Source organism: Oculina patagonica, chromosome 13 (genome assembly GCF_052425735.1).
Source record: "Oculina patagonica isolate OP01 chromosome 13, crgOcupat, whole genome shotgun sequence".
NCBI lineage: Eukaryota > Metazoa > Cnidaria > Anthozoa > Scleractinia > Oculinidae > Oculina > Oculina patagonica.
In genome coordinates this window covers 8,060,561-8,080,348 of record NC_135770.1, presented here as the reverse complement: position 1 = coordinate 8,080,348, position 19,788 = coordinate 8,060,561, and the positions used below count along the sequence as shown (strand labels likewise).

General features: G+C 38.7%; 1 protein-coding gene and 1 long non-coding RNA gene across 2 annotated transcripts in view; both read right to left on the bottom strand.

Annotated features, from left to right (window-relative positions):
• LOC144634919 (disheveled-associated activator of morphogenesis 2-like) overlaps nt 1–13,416 on the bottom strand; it is a 28,262-nt gene extending 14,846 nt beyond the window's left edge. Inside the window, exons 1-12 of the mRNA XM_078493972.1 lie at nt 13,089–13,416; nt 11,860–11,949; nt 8,766–8,834; nt 8,015–8,103; nt 7,563–7,640; nt 6,955–7,012; nt 6,053–6,143; nt 3,599–3,705; nt 2,526–2,636; nt 1,491–1,594; nt 1,294–1,360; nt 858–975 (exon numbers count right to left, since the gene is read on the bottom strand). Of these exons, the coding sequence (XP_078350098.1) occupies nt 858–975; nt 1,294–1,360; nt 1,491–1,594; nt 2,526–2,636; nt 3,599–3,705; nt 6,053–6,143; nt 6,955–7,012; nt 7,563–7,640; nt 8,015–8,103; nt 8,766–8,834; nt 11,860–11,949; nt 13,089–13,250 (1,144 nt within the window). The 5' untranslated portion in view covers nt 13,251–13,416. The remainder of the gene's footprint in view (nt 1–857; nt 976–1,293; nt 1,361–1,490; nt 1,595–2,525; nt 2,637–3,598; nt 3,706–6,052; nt 6,144–6,954; nt 7,013–7,562; nt 7,641–8,014; nt 8,104–8,765; nt 8,835–11,859; nt 11,950–13,088) is intronic.
• LOC144635118 (uncharacterized) overlaps nt 1–19,788 on the bottom strand; it is a 69,600-nt gene that overhangs the window by 16,789 nt on the left and 33,023 nt on the right. The window lies entirely within an intron of this gene.

The window sequence follows — 19,788 nt, the reverse complement described above, 5'->3', positions numbered from 1 at the left end:
CGACTTAGTGTGGCCAGGATTTGCACCCTCTTGCATTGACTTGATACTGTTCATTTTGGTCAGGATCAAACTTTCATACAAGTTGGCATTTCGCCAACTTTAAGCAAGTTTAATTTACGACTAAACACTACTTTCGCCTCCCTTTGACTAGGTCTCAACTCTGGTTTTATTATAACAACAACAACAACGACTGATGATGATGATGATGACGATGACGATGATGATGATGATGAATTAACAGCATTAATTTTGCCAGTACCCATTAACACCTGGGTGGAGAGAGGTACTTTAAGGGTGAAGAGTCTCATCCAAGAACACAACACAGTGACCCTGGCTGGGGCTTGATCCGGCATCCAGCACACCAACCATTTGGCAACTGCACCTTCCTGTGCATATACCGTAGAATTCCGGTTATAAGCCCTGGGCTTATACAACTTCGTAAGGGTTTTTGGGTGGGCTTATAAGCGGAGGGGCTTATATCCGGGAGGGCTTATAAGGGGGATGAAAAAAACGTTTCAAACGAGCCTCGGGGGTAGTGATCGAAATACGTTTTTAAGTTAAAAACGCATAATAAAGCAACATTTAGCCCTGTTCAGTACTGTCATCCGGTAGAGGGGGGCTTATATCCGGGGGGGCTTATAATCAGATGTATTTTTTTGTTTCCAGGTAGATGGGCTTATAACCGGGGGGGCTTATAAGCGGGGGGGCTTATAACCGGAATTTTATGGTAGGCAGAAATGGATTTTGTGTGGACACTTGCTAAGTTTGGCAGGAAACCTCTGGACCCTCATTCCATGGCAACTCTTATCGCACAGGCATACATGTACAAATTTTATAGAGAGGTTTTTAATACTCACTTGGAACAAGAAGCAAATGATGGAGAATGGACAACAAGTGTGGATAAGCTGACGTTGTGCACAACTTTCTTCTAAGGACGTCAAACATGCAGGTGGCACTGCGCAGATCAATATATGGCTACAAAAAAATAAATTCACAGCATTGAAGTAATAAATCAAACACAAGAGACAGTGTTTTATCGGATATCCAGACACTTAGAAGAGAGTTGAAAATACGACGCGCAGCGGAGTATTTTTGACGACATTTGATGTGTTTGGATAGCTGATAAAACACTGTCTCGAGTGTTTGATATTATGTTCTCAATCAAAACAAAAACCACAGAGTAAACAGAGAAATAACATCGTTAAAATCTATACTAGAAGGACAAACCAACACAAAAAACTGTTACCTATTGTAATCCAAACACAGAGAATAAAAGCTTCATTTGATAATTACCATTCCATATCTTTTGGAAAGTTCTTTTTCATCATCAAGTCTTACTATATCAAAAAAGTTCAGATGCCTAAAAAGGAAAAAATAATTTTTATTTGTAAGTAATACGATGTAATTAACAAGTTGGAAAACAACTGACAATTCTTATAAAATGTACATGTTTATTGTACTCATTTAAAAGATAACCACTTTGAACAAACCTATCAAGAGTCGCATTTTCCAGAGTACGCAGCTTTTCAATCACTGGCTCAATTCCCAGCATAAGAAACTCAAACCGAAGATGAATACGGAATTCAAGATGTTCCTGTAAAATAAAGGTAAAATGTTAAATAAATAAGTAACCAAAATTGAAAGAAAAAAAGCCTTACTGTAATTTTAACTTGGAATTATTTTGTTACACTGGTATCTTAACCTGTACAGTCACAAAAATTATAAATGGCATGCAAGGCATGCAGAATCCATGGTGTTTCCCAAGGGGGTCTTAAAAAATTTTCAAGAAATTTTTTTAAAAAAATAGTCATAAATGATTGATCAACAAAAGTTGTGTTATCTTGTGCCTGCATATATGATACATCTCGTGAGCAAGCATACAAGGTCAAACGCTGACTCCTAATTGTTTACACATGCCGACCACACGGGCCCATTGTATTAAAAAGTGTAGAGATGTCTGTTCCTGAATCTAATAGAACTCATCAAATATATAATTTGTCTCTTTTGTTTATACTTTGTATCAGTCCTTTCTAACTTTCCAGGAGTATTTTGCTTCATGTTCTTTACGGCAATTTCTTATAAACTTGATCTCTGTTTGCATAACATAAATGTTATGTTTATTTCTATAGTTACGGGTAGATCCCAGTCCTATTCGGTTCTATTGAACAGTCAATCACAACAGAATATCAGACAAACAGGTACCACCGCCTGACGGCATAAACAATGCCATCATGACGTCATTGCTAAAAATATTCACTTTTATACCCAGAAAATTAAAGGGGCCCTCCAAGGGGGGTAGCCGTGTCGCAATGTTTCTAATGTTTCTAAGAGCCAATGTTGCCTAGTCAACAGCTGTCAACAGCTGTCGCATTGTGTCGCTGTCTCATTTCAGTGCTGTAATGATGTCGCTTGTCGCTGTTAAAATGTTCCTGTGTTCAAGCTCATGTCGCTTGTCGTTTTTACCCCTTGGAAGGCCTCATTAACTCTAAATTTGTTTTAATACAATGTTAATGATACAAACATACCGCCCCTGCTCCATATTTCAGTGCTGCATTGATGAACGACATTATCGCAATTTTCAAGTTAAACTCCTCTCTGTAATGTCCAGTTGTGCGATCCAGATCATTTAACAATGTCTGAAAACAAACAAAAGTGTTTTTTTTAAATATGTGTACATCAATCAGGGGAGGCGTGGTGTCCTTATGGTTAGTGCACTGGACTCCAGATTGAGTGGTCCAGGTTCGAGCCCTAGCCAGGGCACTGCGATGTGTTCTTGGGCAAGACACTTTACTCTCAGTGCCTCTCTCCACCCAGGTGAATAAATGGGTACTGCCAAATTAAACGCTAGGGGGGTAACCCTGCGATGGACTACAGCATCCCATCCAGAGATGGGTAGAAATACTCCTATAGTAGTTGCATGGAAACCAGGATAAGCTCCATTCTGACACAGACTCTCTCTCTACATATTAACTAATTGGAAAAGTTCTACAGTGTAATTGACCTATTTTAAGCATCATCTGAAAAGGTTTCAACATTTGCTCAGACTGAGTAGACATGCAGTCCTCTGCTCATTTCCTTTCCACTCAACAGACATCTGAGATTCTATCTTAAAAATTCCATATGACGTTGCTCTACTGACAGAGATCCCTGAGTGTCCCTGATTGATTGTGCTTAGTTTTGAACTTTTTCAAATCCAACACCCTGCACGGATCTCTATAGAACAGTGCAAAATTTGGGTCATCACAAAGTGCGAGGCAGCAAGGCGTGCGATCCATTCCAGTTAGTCTAAATAGCACTTTGGTTAGCCTACACGTATATAGCACTCTGGATAACCTACAGTTAGCGTAGGTAGCTTGCAGTTAGCCTTTTTATTTGGAGTAGGGATTTCTGCCTCGCATGCCTCACTGCATTGCCTGGCATGTCCCACTGCCTTGCCTCGCACGCCTTGCTGCCTCGCACATTTGTAAGACTCCAAAATTTTCAGGGCAGAATCTCGGACACCTATTGAGTGGGGCCAGCCGGGGAAGAATTACATTTAGTAAGTGAAGAGAAACCAAAGTGTGTTTACTCAGGCAAAACATTCATAAACCCAGCAGACCTGGAATCTTGTTCTTTCTTCATTAAACTTTTGAAAGTGTGTCATGGCGTCCAGAGCTTTCTTGTGGCCTCCAGGGACAAGGCAAACAGCTCCAAGGATTTCTAGCACTACACGTACAGGAAGGATGAAACATTGAGTATGGTTAGAACAAAGAAGTGTTACACAATAAGATAAGGGTCTTCTTTTTAGTATTACTATAAAATGTTTTATTTGTAATAGTAATTGGACTGAGTGGAGTACAATTCAGGGAGTAATCTGGGCAAGTTATTTCAAAATCGGCCCAGCACACAGCACAAGGCCCATTTGAAATTACTTGCCAGAGAACTCCCTGAATTGTACTACACTCAGTCCAATTACTATTACAAATTACGAGCCTGATTACTGAATACTCTCTGAATTGTACAACACAAAGTCCAATAATAATTATTACTAATTGATTGCATCAATAACAAAATTCAAGGTTAGGAAGTCTTTGAGAACCTTTTTGGGTGAAAAAGTCGAAGGTAAATTCAATTGGTTGTGCAAACAATAGGAAAACAGCAAGAAAGAACCCATTCAAATGAATGTGATTGACGCACGAATGGCGTAGGTGTCCAATTTGAAGTTGCTTCACCTTGGGCTGTCACCTTGTAGTGGTGGTGAGGCTTGGGTGTCTCAATGACCCTAAGAGCTGTGCCGGCTGGGACTTTGGTCCCTGGCAGGTCTAACCATGCTGGATTGGTCGAGGGGTAGAGGCCAGACAAAGAACAGTCCCTGGTCCTCCAGGTTGGGGGTTGGGTGGTGGGCCAATCACCCGCCCCCTTAAAACAAAGCAGATTACAGAAACCTTAACACTCAAAGGCAACCTTCTCTTGGAGCCAATGTGGTACCTTGCTAAGGAAGGCAAAGCATGACGCCCTTGGGCCAAAGCCGAGAGGATGCTCAGGAGCTGAACAAACCACTAATGACCCCAAGAACTCAGATTAGAATATGAGAACAATGTTTACTGCAGGAAAAGCCACACAAGTTGCAAGTGTTATGAATCAGATGAAGATCCAAATCATGGGAATAAGTGAGTGCCGATGGATAGGAGCAGGTAGAATGAAATTGAGTTCAGGTGAAACAGTACTGTACTCAGGTCGAGATGACGATCAACATATGCAAGGCGTGGCAATAATGATGACACCAGAGGCAACAAAGGCTCTAATTGACTGGTCACCAATTAACGAGAGAATAATAAAAGCAAGATTCTACTCTAAGTTTGTTAAGCTTTATAAACATGATGAGAGCAAAATCAACGTCTTCCAAAGCAGATGTCTTAGACAGATATTTAAAATACGCTGGCAGGAAAGAATTACAAACAATGAAGTCCTGAAGATGGCTGAGATGGAAAACCTCAGTTGGGACGTGCGAAAGAGAAGATGGAAATTCATCAGCCACATAATGAGGAAAGAACCAAATGACTGCAGAACTGCATTAACCTGGACCCCAGAAGGGCGGCGAAAACGGGGCAGACCAAAGACAACATGGAGGAAAACAGCAGAGAGAGAAAGGGATAAAGCTGGATGGAAGACTGGAGCGAGGTACAAATTGCAGAGGCTGACAGAGATGGTTGGCGGAATTGTGCTGAGGCCTTATGTGCCACATGGCACGAAGAAGATAGGTAACAGGTAACAAATCAGATACCTGTAATTGGACACCCACGTGATGGGCAGCAATTAAGCGACAAATAGGCAGGCGCAGAACCAATCAAATTTGAGAATTTTGTTATAGATATGATTAGAGAAAAATATGAATTGCACTTGTGCGAGTGTGATTTAAATCTATGGAAGACTTTGTTTTTCTTTTATGAAGTGATCACATGTATTGTGCAGACGGAGAGTGGATTCTCAGGATTTTGATGCTCAGGGAAACTTGTGGAAAAATGTGGGAGCCCGGGGGGGGGGGGGGTGGGGGGGTACTTGGGTAAATTTTTGTTGGGTATGTGCCGCTGGCCTCTCAGAACCCCTACCCCATTATAGTCATATTCTATGGCCAATTATAGACCCCATCTTAGTCACTTTTGGGTAAATTTAATTTTTACGACCCCAACTTAGTCACTTTCTGGGAGCCGTTTGTCAAATATTGAACAACAGCAATAAATACGGTAACATTTTTTTCGGCGAATATTTCCGTTCATAAATCACAACTTGCCAGATTTTCGTACTCTCAAAATCCCGGAAAAGTGTGACCCCATTCTAGTCACCCTATAAAAAATGCTTGAAATGGCGACCCCATTATAGTCAGTCCAGTCGTGAAAATGCGACCCCATCCAGCGGCACATCCCCATTAGCCCATTTATAGGAAGTGCCCCCCCCCCCGGGTGTGGGAGCCAGTGTGGAAATACCAACAAGTTGTTACTCTAGCATTACTGTTAAAAGGAAGTTGAATTTACCACCTGACATTGCAGACTACAAAGGACTTAAATTGACCTACCTTGTATTTTAGTTTTGACATTTTCTGTACCCATGCTTTGAGCAATAATGTTTATACATGACGGGTGGGCTAACACATGAGCTCTTCCGTGCTACAAAAAAAAAGAAACAAAAAAACATTGCATTGATTGATATAAATAAAAAAAATAATATCAATTCTCCTTATAGATGTCATACATTTTATAAAAATACCCTTTGGAGAATTTTTCTCTACATCATCTTTATCTGTTTTAAAAAAACATAATGATTCAATTATGATTATCACTAAACAGTTCATACATGAAAACTGGTATTTCTTTCTGTTCCTAAAACAGTCGCTGTATAACCCACCAATTAATTTTTGTGCACGCTCATTGGACAAAATGCATTACTTGGTACAAAATTGGACAACGGGAATCAGACATTATACCCCGTCCGATTTGTTATCCGTCAACCAATTTTATAGACAAGTACAAAACAAACAAACAACATCACCTTTTCAGGTCTAACTTTTTAACCAAATCACAGTAAAAAAACTATGTATGCCAATCAATTTGCATTCATTTCAACCGCAGTCATGCCGTGATTCTTTTTAATTTACCAGAGATAAAGCGCATTGTATAAATTAATCGGAGGGTCATAAAATAAATAAATCCCTTTCTGGCTCGGTATAATTGGAGGATAATGCCCTTGGCTGAAAGATTGACCTCAAAATTTCACAGTTGCCCTCGAAGCTGCACTTTTTAGGCAACTGTTAATTTTTCAGACAATCTTTCAGCGTCGGGCATTGTCCTCCAATATACCAGCTGCCTGAAGGGGTTTATTTACTAAATAATGTATCATAAAGTAAAGAAAATCACACTAGTCTGTAGAACAATGATCTCAGCATATTAGCCAGTTGCATCTTGTCTTAGTTAAACTTACCGAGCTGTTCATAAGAGCTTTAAAACATCCTATTGTTGCAGTGTGAATTTTACTTTGGCTGAAAATAAAACAAGAACTTTTTTGTGATGAATTGAACTGGATGAGAATAGTCATTAATCACAAAACATTTCATCGATCAAAGTGTGGTACAAAAAAATGAATGGTAAACTGATAGTGTACTAGTACTGGTATTTTGCTTATTTAATAAATAAGTCACCGCCCCCAGGGGGGTACTTGGGATTTCAAGTGACAGGGATGATCAAAGGATTTTTTTGGGAAATTTTTGATTCCAGGATTTTTTTGGGTAGGAAAATTTGGCAGGTATTTTTTTGATTTAAGTAGGGATATTTTTGGATATTAAAAACAATATGAAGATACGTGGAAGTGACTTGTTTTGCTGTTGATTTTTGAGGGGTCATTTTTTGATCCAGGGATTTTTTGGAAGCCCTACCTGGGATTTTTTGGGTCTTGACTTTTGCCCCCATTCGATCATCCCCATCATTTGAAATCCTGAGTACCCCCCATGGGTCCCCGCCAACAGCCCGCTTGCTTTCTATAACGCCCTCCCTTTCTGTTATCAATCCCCTATCAATGAAAACTGAACTCACCTTGTCGCAAAGTCCATATTTTCTAGGAATTCTAATAAACAATTTAAACCATCTAATTCAATAAACCTATGCACAAATCTGCAAGAAAATAAAAGCATCCAACATGTTAACATCAGTACTGTCAGTGATAAAATAAGGACCAGTATAGCCTGGTTTTCACTAGCAATGCAAGCACAAGTGCAAGGATAACAGCTCTTATTTCACCGTGAAAACGGCTTCAACTCAGGCAAAAGCACAAGCGCATTGCATTTCAATGTTTGTGCTTGTGCTTGCCGCACCCCAAGCACAACCACAAAGATCACAATTTGTCCTTTTTGCTTGATCACGCTTGTGCTTGCGTCGCTAGTGAAATCAGGCTTGTATGACTGTGAAGCCTAATAAAAGTTGCCAAAGCTTTCAAAAGACATAGAGCTGTCTACAATGTACATCTATAGCAGTCAACAAATAATCACCTCAAGGGCTGAGTTCTAAGTGCAGTTTTGAGTCCATCAACCAGATTTGTTCTGGACTCAATCTCTTCATCACTCTTGGAAACAAAAATCTATCAAAAGAGCAAAAAGTGAACAAGTCACAGTCTATTAATTTACCACATTAAAGATTCTTTTTCAACTTGAAATTATGCGATCTAGATAGTGAAAAGGTTGATTGCCAATACAGTCAAGCCTCTCCATACAGACACCTCTCTAATACGCCATCTCTCTATTATGGACAATCTCCGATGTCCCAACAAAATTTTCACGTATTTCCTTTAGAGAAAACCTCTATAATACGGACCCTCCCTAATACAGACAACAGGCACTAAATCTTGGCCCCACGGAACAAATTCATATAAACATAATCTCTTTATTACGGTCACTCCAGTGATCAGGCGATGTTATTTTGTGTTCTTAATGTAATTTCCTGTTTGGGGTTACAAAAACAACAACGTAACACTTTATTCATCTTAGAGTGTTTGGATTTGTGCTTAGTGTTAATTTTTTATCTGCAGCATTGCGTTGCAGAGCATTTCGAATTACAAAATACTTTAAGCAGCTAATGAAGTCAAAAGTGATGTCATAGTCTGTGGTGACCTCTATTATACAAACACCACTCTAATACGGACACTGCTCTGTCCCTTCTGTGTCCGTATAAGAGAGGTTCAACTGTATTAAATAAATAACAGTAAGGATATGCATTATGTAAGCTGACAAGCTTTGCACTTACAGAATGAAGGCTTTTAAGTTGATCTATGTAGTACTCTGGGTAACTTGTTGAACTTAACTCTTCTTGTTCCTGAAACACAAATTTAAAACAATAATTAAATACATTAATATGTGCAGTAAATACAGCTGGAACAAATCATTCAGCTTGCTTGACATTATTGATTTGAAAGACTGACCACAATGCCCACGCCAGAGGCAAAGAGCATCCTATCATGCTACTAACTTTTTTCTATTGTCATCAAACCCTTGAATAGTGACTGTACATTTACTTTTATTACAGCTTATCATTTGTCTTTGTAGGCTACATGTACATCTATTGTTATTCATAAAGGAACAATATGGCACCCCTGTATGTATGTGAGGCATGGTGGTTGAATGGTTACTGCATTAAACTTTGGACCAACAAGTTCAGGTTCAAGTACTGCCAGGGTCATTGTGCTATGTTCCTGGGCTAGACACTTAACTCTCACCTGCCAATTTGTTAACACAATGTGAAAAATTGCTGTGTGGTAACCTGCGATGGACTAGCATCGCATCCAGGGGAAATACGTGTAGCAATACCCTTAGCTGCTTCATGTTACAGAAATGGCAGTCAAGTGGCAGCAATAACAAGCTATTTGGCTCCGCCGATTCCTTAGATTGCCTTAGATCCCTTACGCTACGCATAATATTATTATACACAAGCTCAAGTGCATTGGTGTTTGTTCACTTATATTGTATCTCAAGCTAAATGTGTTGTTATGTTGCCAAGTCAACATAGACAAACTGTCTGGAAACAAATCATTTTCCTTGTACTTAAGGAATCATTAAACGCTCATCTGCATAATTAATGCTCCTTTACTGCTGAATATAAGTAACAAGAATTGTTTTTATAACAATATCAAGTGGGTCAAAAGAGTTTAAAATAAAATCATTTATTCATATTATGATGTTGTTTTTCATGATTTCGTAACAAAAGCCTTTTACTTGATAGGATCACTTAAGACTTATTTTGAAAATGAATCCTGGATTTCTTTAAGTATAAAGTTAACTATGTGTATCACGGAGAAATTCAGAATTATTTTCAGTGTGGCAGTATACATGATTGTATGTATGTATGTGAGGTCCTCTTCTAATATTTACAAAAATAATTCAAAGTTGATAAACAATGGATTTGGTGTTGTAAAAACGTTTTTGGTGCAAAAAAATTCTTTCACCAGAAAAGTAGATGAAAATAAATCACACACAAGTAAAAAGGTAAAGCCCGCTGTCGAGCCAAGTGGCTAATCAGGCCGAAACTTATCCCAGTGTCTGCAGCACGAAATGGCTAGGAGTATTTCTAGTCCCCCCTGGATGGGATTCTAGTCCTTTGCAGGGTTACCCCCCAGCAGTAAATTCGCTGGTACCCATTTAAACGTGCCTGGGTGGAGAGAGGCACTATGAAAGTAAAGTGCCTTGCCTAAGGACACAACACAGTGCCCTGGCCAGGGCTCAAACCCGGACCGCTCCATCCAGAGTTCAGCGCACTAACCATTAAGCCACTGTGCCGCCCACAAGTAAGCACGGGAAAAAAATTCAAGCCAGGCACGGTAAACAGGGATGGTGCAAAAAAAATCTTGCAGAGGTTTCTGTTGGTTAAAAAAAAATTCTTGCAAATACCAATGCTAAAAAAAACTTTTATTCAAAAGAAATTGCCGAATGCCCCCCCCCCCCCTTCTCCACCCCTCCAAAAATTAAATGGTTCCTCCCTCAGCTCCTTTTGCTGTGGTTTTGGGTATGTTGTTAATTGTCGTTGTTTGAATCCTTGTTTTATGTCATTTGGTGATCATACCATTTGCAACACAAAGAAACTGCCCGTAATTAAATCTTGCAATACAGGGGGAAACCTTTAAAGGGGCTGTTGTTCATGATAACAATGTTTCCATTATTTCCAGAGTGACGATTTATGAACAATGGGAATGTCTTTAAACAATGACGGCCAACAAAGGAGTGATGACTTACTGCAGAAGCCAAAATTATGTAAAGAAAAGAAATCAGTGAAAAAGAGTTCTGTATTGCAGCTGTAAACAACCCTGTACACAGCTAAACAAGTAAAACAATTACATAAGATAACCCCCGGAACATGTAGCTTGGATAATGTATAGACAAAATAATTACAAATACTGTGAGTTGGGAAAACGTTTTATCTGAAAAGCTAGAAGCAATCCAAAAAAATTCATTTCAAAAATAAATTAAAGTAAATTTATTAAGTACATAATTGGACCTGTTTGAATGAAGTGTGGTGCAAGCTAGAGATGTAGAAACAAGCCATAAAGAACAAAAATAAAATGCTTGCAATGTAAAGAATTCTTTATTAAAAGATTGTTGACAATTCTATAAATAACTGAATAAAATAATTGATTCCACACAGAAAGCAAAAGTGAACAAGTACCCCAAAATCTTCACAGGGGAATCTCAGTTCTTTGTTACAAATTTAAGTAAAAGTGAATTTATGTTGACTCGATGGTTAAATACAGACAATGTTATGTCTGACCACAAGAAACAAAGCCATTCAGTGAGCAACAACAGGGATTTTAAAACAATTCACTCAAGGGATAATTATTTTAGACTGTCTTCTCCAAACATTCTTCAGAGATTTACCTTTATACAGAAAACTGGTGTTGAATATGTACAGTACATTTTTATACTAACTATCAGTAATTATTGATTGACTATTGTCTGGGTTTTAAAGGTGCTAAAACCCTTTCTTGAAAAATTTTGAACAGCTGCAATCGAGAGCAATTATGCACTTCCAAAATGCAAATAAGTAATTCACAACTTCTTGCGAACATCTAGAAATTATTGAAAAATTCCCCCATGACTGAAAAGTCAGTTTAAACTTAAAAATTAATAAAATAAAAATAATGAAAAAGGAATGAAAAATGCAAGATGTACAGGCTGTATGTAATTATTAGAGCTTTGCATAATTTTTAAATTCCTAGTCAAACATAAGACTCATTAAATTTTAACATGCCTGATTTAATATTGTGTAAATATGGAGTCCTTCAATATCAAGCAGAGAATCAACAGGTCTTAGAAGACACAAGAAAAAAGCCCGGTTAATCCACCGATCTTACCTTCTTTTTCGATAAATAGAGCTGCCATTTTTTCTCCGGTGGTAATTCAAACATGGCCTTCTTATGTACGGCTGTGAGGTCAAGCTCTTCCTGAAAAGCGAACACAAAACAAACAAATATTGATAAAAAAATCATTGAGATCTACACTATCTTCAAACGAAATATTTGTATTAAACGTATCTAAAGAGCCCATTCTTTTATTCCTTTAGGAAATATATTTTTTATATGTTATTTTTGTATTTTTTTTTTTTCGATTTCATATCAAGTACAATGTACATTTTGGTCGGTCAAATTCACGAACTGCAAAATCGTCTCGCTCCGATCTGTAGTGATTTCAAGAAATATCAGACTACAGGCCTCTAATTTTCCCAGCAACTGCACTTTTCTTTAATACCGGTATATATTTACGAAAGAATCGAAAGCTATTGCTATTACAGAAATGAGAATTATTGTTATATTGTCGCGAAATCGAACGAGAACCCATTAAAAATATTCGATTCCAAGAACCCCATCAGAGACACGCGATTATTCTACTTGTTGATTTCAAGACATCGGAATGATCAATTTTCATGAATGGCAGTGCTCAGAATAAGTGATTGGGGATTTAATCTTGTCGAAGATCGTTGCCTGAAGACAAAACTTCATTGACAAGTCGGAATCGTAAAACAGTCGGAAATGAATTTGAAGTCTCTGTATAAATTTATTAACATAAACAATGGCCACAGATCTACATGAAGTTATAAAGAAATTTGACTCCGAAATAATTTAGTCACAGACAAATAGCCTTGTGGACAGAATAGCAATATGGTTATCGGAAAATTCACGGGTTAAATACGGAATCGAGGATCTTTACGGAAAGATCTTTTGGAGAAGTACTATACCAAAATGAAAGACGGGAAATTGACTGTCGCATGTATGCAATCAACTCAAGTCCTTTGGGAATATTTCCATGGATCTTTTTTGAGTATGAATTAGATCTCCAACATTTTATCGATTTTTTTTCAGCGAGAAGAACCACTGTTCTTTTCATTAGGTTTAGAAAAAAGCAAGATCTTGCCTTCTTACACGTGTAAGAATTTTCAACAACAAATCCATTCTTGAATACTATATTTGCCACCGCCTCCTTCATATGTCAAAGTACAGTAAGACTTATCGACGTGAAAGCTGAATGAACTTCAAATATCTGCCATAAACAATCGAAACTAAAAGTATGGCCGTTCTTTACTTACCACAATCTCGGCGAACTTGGCATTGAGTTCGCTCTCTTCTGGCATCGGTTGTGAAAACTCCTGAAGACGAAGTTGCATTCCTTTTGAATGGTCAATGCCATAGCGAATTTCGGGGTGATTTGAGCGAGACCCAAAACAACCTACTCCACGCTTTCGAGGCATTTTACGAAGCCAATGTTATCTTTTCACATCAACCATGAGTTTACGCTGCCAGACAAACCTTTCGAGTGAGAATACACAGAGAAATAAACGGCACGAAGCGACGAAGGACATCAGCCGCTTCGCTGAATGACCAAAACAGCAATTCGCGCGAATGAGTCTGAAGCACGGGACCACATATTGAAACTGTCTAGGGGAGGGTAGTGAACAGCTTTGAGAAAGTTCGTTTGCGACTATTTCCGAGTCTACAAATCTAATAATAAAACTAAATTTTTCACTTCTCTAGCTTAAAAACGCACAAGGAGTTATATTTTTAAGAGTTATAGTCACTTTTATTACTGGAATAAGAGTATGGAGTGCTTCCTATGCCCTCCCCTGACAAACAAGATTTGTCGTCATTAAATTAACTTCACACGGCAATTTTGATTGGCTAAAGTTTGGTTTTAGCTGTCAACTCGACGCTTTACTAAACTTTTCTCGTTTGGTTAATGAATTATTCCCGTCTAGAAAACTCGATTGCGTATACCAAGATGGTTTTAACAGAAATTCTCTATAATATCATAGATAAAGGCTAGAGATTAACACATGGACATTCATGGACATATTTCATTGCATTACACGGTTCGATTTCACGAACTATAATCAGTCACTGAAATGTAAATTTTCTTGGACTTCTTCCGGTCTAAAGAAAAAACAGACCCGCCCTTGGTTAGAAATCGGATGTGAAAACGTCTTGAAAATGAGGTTTAAAGCGCCGAATTCCGGAAAAAGAATTACTGGTCAATTAAAAGATAAAGCCAAATAAAAACGTATTGTTTTTACGGGTTCCGTATTTTTGTGACGTAAATCACGCTATAGAATTATGTTAATTTACTCTTAATTCATAAATTCAAAGCTACCGCAACAAAAAAACCGAATTCCGATTCTTGCCTTATTTCTTCGCCGTATACATGTAAGTGGTCGAAACAGGCCACATATACAAAAGAAAACTGCGATTTCCGTTAACAAGCATACATGTGTAAATGTAATTGAAAACAGTTGATAGGAAGTAGCATTTTTAATGATAAGGGTCACGCCCAAAAGAACCCCTTTGTTTTATCAAAGAATGGAGCAATATCAAACATGCACGATATAGCAGTTAATTCTACTTCCTGGTCCGAAAGACGGTTTCTTTTACCACTCGGCACTAGGCATGAATAGATTGTGCCAGTAAATTCAGGAAAAGTTGCTTCACAATATACCAAAAAGTTGCTCTAAAGTTGCTCAAATATCAAAAAGTTGCCACCAAAATTTAGAAAAGTTGCTTGCTCTCTAGAGTCGTTTTGACGTGAATTTTGCGTTTTCTTGAAATTGAAGCGCTTGCAGGTTTACTAAGACTTGCCCCAGCGTCTATGGCAACCTCAATGGGGTCAATGTCTGAATTATTTCCATTTTCCTCGTCTAAAACTTCATCTAATTGCGATGCCATAAGTGACTCGGACTTCAGCAAATATCAAGATGGCCGTCGGCAGGCTCTATGTTGCAGCAAATAAAACCAGTTTTAATAAAATCTTTCGAAATGAAACGACCTTTAACGGTTTGGATCGGTTTTATATCAATTTGTTGCTCAAAAGTTGCCAAGGAAGGTAAAAGTTGCCCTAGGTTGCTGGTACTACAAAAAGTTGCTCAAAAAGCTAAAAGTTGCTCAAAAGTTGCCGAGCACAATCTATTTATGCCTACTCGGCACGAACGTATAATAGAAAGAATACATGAACTCTTGTTCTATGTCCGAATTTAACTCTTGCAAGCGTTTTCGATTGAAATCTTTAAGGCTGCGTTTTTGTTAAGAGCGACCAGCTCAGTTATTTTTTCAGTCTCAGCGTGTTTTATTGAGAGGGGCCTGAAGGGGTAAAATGAGAACCGGGATTTGGACAAATTTTCACTGGAAAAGTGGGATTTGGGTCACTAGGATTGGGAATAGAAGTAGAACTGTAGACTGCAAAATAGTCGTTTTTTTCTCTAAAGTCGTTGGGAAAAGCACTTTCTTATCGAAGGCGCGAAGCACCGAACGTTGACATTGGCTCCGACTGTTTCGCAGTCTATACTAAGGTAAGGTAAGGTAAAGTAAAACTTTATTTAAACACGATAATAATTAAAGCTAAAAGCTTGTGGGGTTGTGTGTTTAAATTTAACTCTGCTAAAAATTAAAATTACAATTAAAATATCTAAAATTACAATTCTTAGATTCACAATAAAAATTAATTATTTAATTAATTACTAACTAGAACTGTTACTAAGTTATATACTATATGATTACGATAAAACTAACTAAAAACTAATTGTATATCGAATCACTATGTCTGTGACGGGTTGTTGAAGCCGACAGGGCGATAAAATTAAAATCTTTAAAATAAGCTCTATAAGTTCTCTGCAAGTAGAACTGGGACTGAGATTTTGAAAATTTAATAAAACAATAGGCTGGGAAATGGGATTTGGGCAAAATTTGGGCTGGGAAAATGGGATTTATTAACCACAACCCCCCCCCCCCCCCCCCTCTCAATCAAGATCTTTTATTGAGAATACAGCGTGAGAGGCGCGGTTGCGTTGGACTGCGGGTCGAGTGGTCTGGGTTCTAGCCCTGGTCGGTGGTCGATTCTGAACTCAGACGTTACTATTGGGAATAAACACTGGAAAGAAAACCCTGTTTCTGCAGTTATTCCTATTAAAATCGGTTCTCTTAATCACGTAAGAGAACCCGTATTTAGACGTCAAAGGGATGGGCCCAGTTGTTTGAAAGCTGATTAATTCTAATCCTGGATTAAAGGCTAATCGAGGTTTTGAGTTCACTCAGTGAAAGTGTCTTTGTTTTAGTTTGGTGTTTATTTTTTCCCCATTGCCAATGTTTTGAACAGTTAATCAAAGTCAAACCAGCTGAATGCCAAAAAGTACTGTACAACAGACCAAAAACAGTCTCACCGAAAAGTCATGAAAATTTACCGCGATAAGTTTAAGTTGTGCTTCGAACGATTACAGTGCAACTACTCCGACCAATAGTGTTTGAGTGTTAAAACGATAAAACAGGTCATACATTAATTGCTTCTGTAGTGTGCAGCTTGCTTAGATTGATGATTTGTCTCAAACTGATCTATTTTGAGCGTAAGAGGTTTTCATTTATCAATTTGCACAAAATTTTGTTAGGTGGCCTTGGTTGCAGTAGTCACACTGTAACCGGGCTACCAGACCTATACAGTTAATTAGTTAGCTTAGTTCAAGCCTAGGTTCACTGTGTTGTGTTGTGGGGCAGAAAACATAACTCTAACAATGCCTCTCTCCACCCATGGTGTTTAAATGGGTACTGGCGAATTACTGTAAACGCTTTTATACTCTGCTGTTACAGCATCCCATCTAGGAGAAGTAGAAATACTCCTAGTTGCTTCAAGCTTCAGAAATCGGATTTTAAGCGCCAACTTATGGGGCACTAGGCTCAAACTACTATTTTTTCGAGCAGGTTGGGTCCAAATATCAACACAGATATCTGAACGTATGGGCCACTAAGCTCGAACGCGAAACTTTTTCGAGCAGGTTGGGTTAGAATATCAACACACTGTTATCTGAATTTCACAATAATTTAATTTTGTGCCAATGAAAATGGCGCCATATTAAGCCGCGAAAAGAATTTCTTTATAGTCGCTTCGGAAATCAACTATCGCTCACTGACGTTTCATTTAGACTCTGATAAAAGCAGTTTGCCGTAACCAGGGCAACTGCTTTACTGATCTGATCAGTTGAAGTACAAGGGACAATATAGTCCAGGAAAGTTAACGGGATTAGGTACCATGTGGTCAAAATGCTTGCAACAGAATTTCTATCTTCAGGGACGTTTTCTTTAAGGACTCCAAATAAACATATTAAAAGTCAACAAAAATCAACCTAGGGGAAATACGAAAAAAAGCAAGTATTTTACCTCCGTAATTTTTCCCTTTAGACGCCATGTTTTTATGCAAATTAGCCTTATCACAGATACGTTTTACAACAAAACTCCATTTTATGTGGCATTTATCAACTAACTTTTTTAGTAAAGTGTGTTTAAAGGGCGAATTAAGGCTTTGGTTTGCTCATCGAACATTCTCGAAACGAAATATTACTTTCACTAAAATGTTACGAAGTTTTAATGTGTTTAGCTGAACAGGGCACTTTGATATTACAACTGCAAAGTACAGTGTAAAAGTATAGTCTTTAAATCGCGTTCTTAGAGAGAACAAAATATGCAAGCACCCGGAAAGATTGAGTTCTCTCCAGTTTCGCGTTAAAACTGACGATAGAGTAAAAGGTCGACATCAGTTCCTTAATAGTTCCAGCCCAGTCCATCAGATTTGAAGTTTTCGACAGTGGACACGCCTTATAGTTCTGATGCGCCAGTAAGCTGCAACGTGTCGTCTACTCATTCAAGTAATTTATTACGATAAACAAAACAAACATTGGATAACATGCTGTCTGATGGTAGTATCGATGAAGAGCCAAGGGCTACATTAGAGGATGTTGATTCAAGAATTAAAAAAGAGAAGAAAAGAAATGAAGCTAGCCTTTGGCTTCAGTACATGAAAATGGTGAATGTACTGAAGCGTTTTCTAAGAGCAAAAAGGACGGGAGACTGGAATCTCCATTTGTCTTCATTGCAAGAGATCTTTCCTTATTTTGCGGCAGCTGGGCATGCCGTTTTTATTCTATTAACCGCCCTGGGCGCTTATTATTTTTTTGAATCTTGAGAGGGAGCGCTTATTCGAGGCTGGGCGCTTATTAAATTTTCACCATTTTTAACAAACTGTAGTAATTTTATTTTGCAACAAAATAATAAATAATAACAACACGAGAAGATATTTCAAAGCAGAATTTTAACTGTTCGTTGAAAGTTTCTATAAAATACTAAGAAAACTCGGTCTTCCAGGGGTCTCTTAGTAGTACTTAGTCAATCAATACTCCTACAGGTGTCCTAGGCCTCTTGCGCACTTCAGTTTTTTCTTGGAGGTAGGGGTGGGCGCTTATTCGAGGTGGGCGCTTATTCGAGTTCGGGCGCTTAATCGAATAAATGCGGTTCGGGCGCTTAATCGAATAAATGCGGTAATTTGTATACCAAAACGATCTACGTGTACCTTCAGCAAATGGTTACACTGCAAACTGACCATCCAGATATCTATTTTCATTTTTTGAATGGTCTGCATGTTGTTCGCCGCACTGATGAATTTTGGGATGGTCTTTCAACTAATTTGATAAATGAAGAAACGCTGATGCGCAGCATCAAATCAACTGGCGGCCTTACAAGAGAAAGAGGAATAGTTGAGCTGCAAAGATTAGTGTGGGTCAAGTCTATGCCTGTCTGTTGCGACGTGAACAGGTCTATGCAAGATTTCACCGGCGTCGCTTACAACACTAGCGAGCAACACGTAGAAGCTTTAGACACTCGACAGAAGAAAGACTGCAAGGATACAGAGAAACTAGCCTGCTTTCTACGGATAAGGAACCCCTTTTCCAAGCGCGATACCTGACTAAGAAGCATAGTATCAGGAGTTGTAGCACAGGAATCTGTAAATGTTGGAATGATCATGCTGGACGATCCTTAAGTCTATGCAGGAAAGAGTATCAATGAGTATTCTTTTAAACGAAAGCAACAAGCTACCACCTTTGGATCAAAAGCGACTGTGGCAATCACAAGGATCATGTGCAAATTGATCCACAGTTGCTCTTTCAGCGATTGCTCTCTCTATGTTCTTGATGGAGGACGGTACATGGAAACGCGGTACAACCTTTTTGTGACATCTGTAGCTGCTATGTTCATTACGTTTCTCAAAATTATGACAGGTGTATTGTTGTTTTTGACGGTTATTGCAATGGGCCTTCAGTTAAGAGGATCAAACAACTCTGTAGCTGTACATTGTGATCTTCTGAGCACACTCACTGTAAAGAAAGACGTTTTTTCTGCGAGACAAACAGAATAAACAACGTTTCATCAACATGCTGAGTGAGAAGTAAAAGGAGGTGAGGTTTGACACCATCCATGGTGCAGGTGATGCTGATATCTTGATAGCTCAACCTGCGGTCTCTGTATCTGCTACTAGAGACAGCGTCGTCATCGCAGATGACACAGACATTTTAAATTATTTTACTCTGCCATCATGGAAACAACAGCAATAAAAAAACTTTTCTTCAAACCAAAGCCGAAACGAGGAGTCCGCGCAAGGCAAGGTTTGCCGGGACATCCAAGCTACTTGTTCTGTACTCGGGTCAAACCTCTGCAGACATCTCCCGTTTCTACACGCGCTGCTGGGATGTGATACCACGTCACGTCTGTTTGGTATTGGAAAGGCCGTCGGTCTTAAGAAGTGATCACAGTTGTAGCAGCGTACCGAAGTATTTTATAATGGCAATTCGTTCAAAAAAGATGTTATCAAAGCAGGAGAACGCGCATTGGTAGAGTTGTATGGCGGCAAGGTGAGCAACAGTTTGGAGGCCTGCGATATCCTTGCCTCCGACGTCGTCTGCAGCGAAATTTCATTCCCTTCGCGTG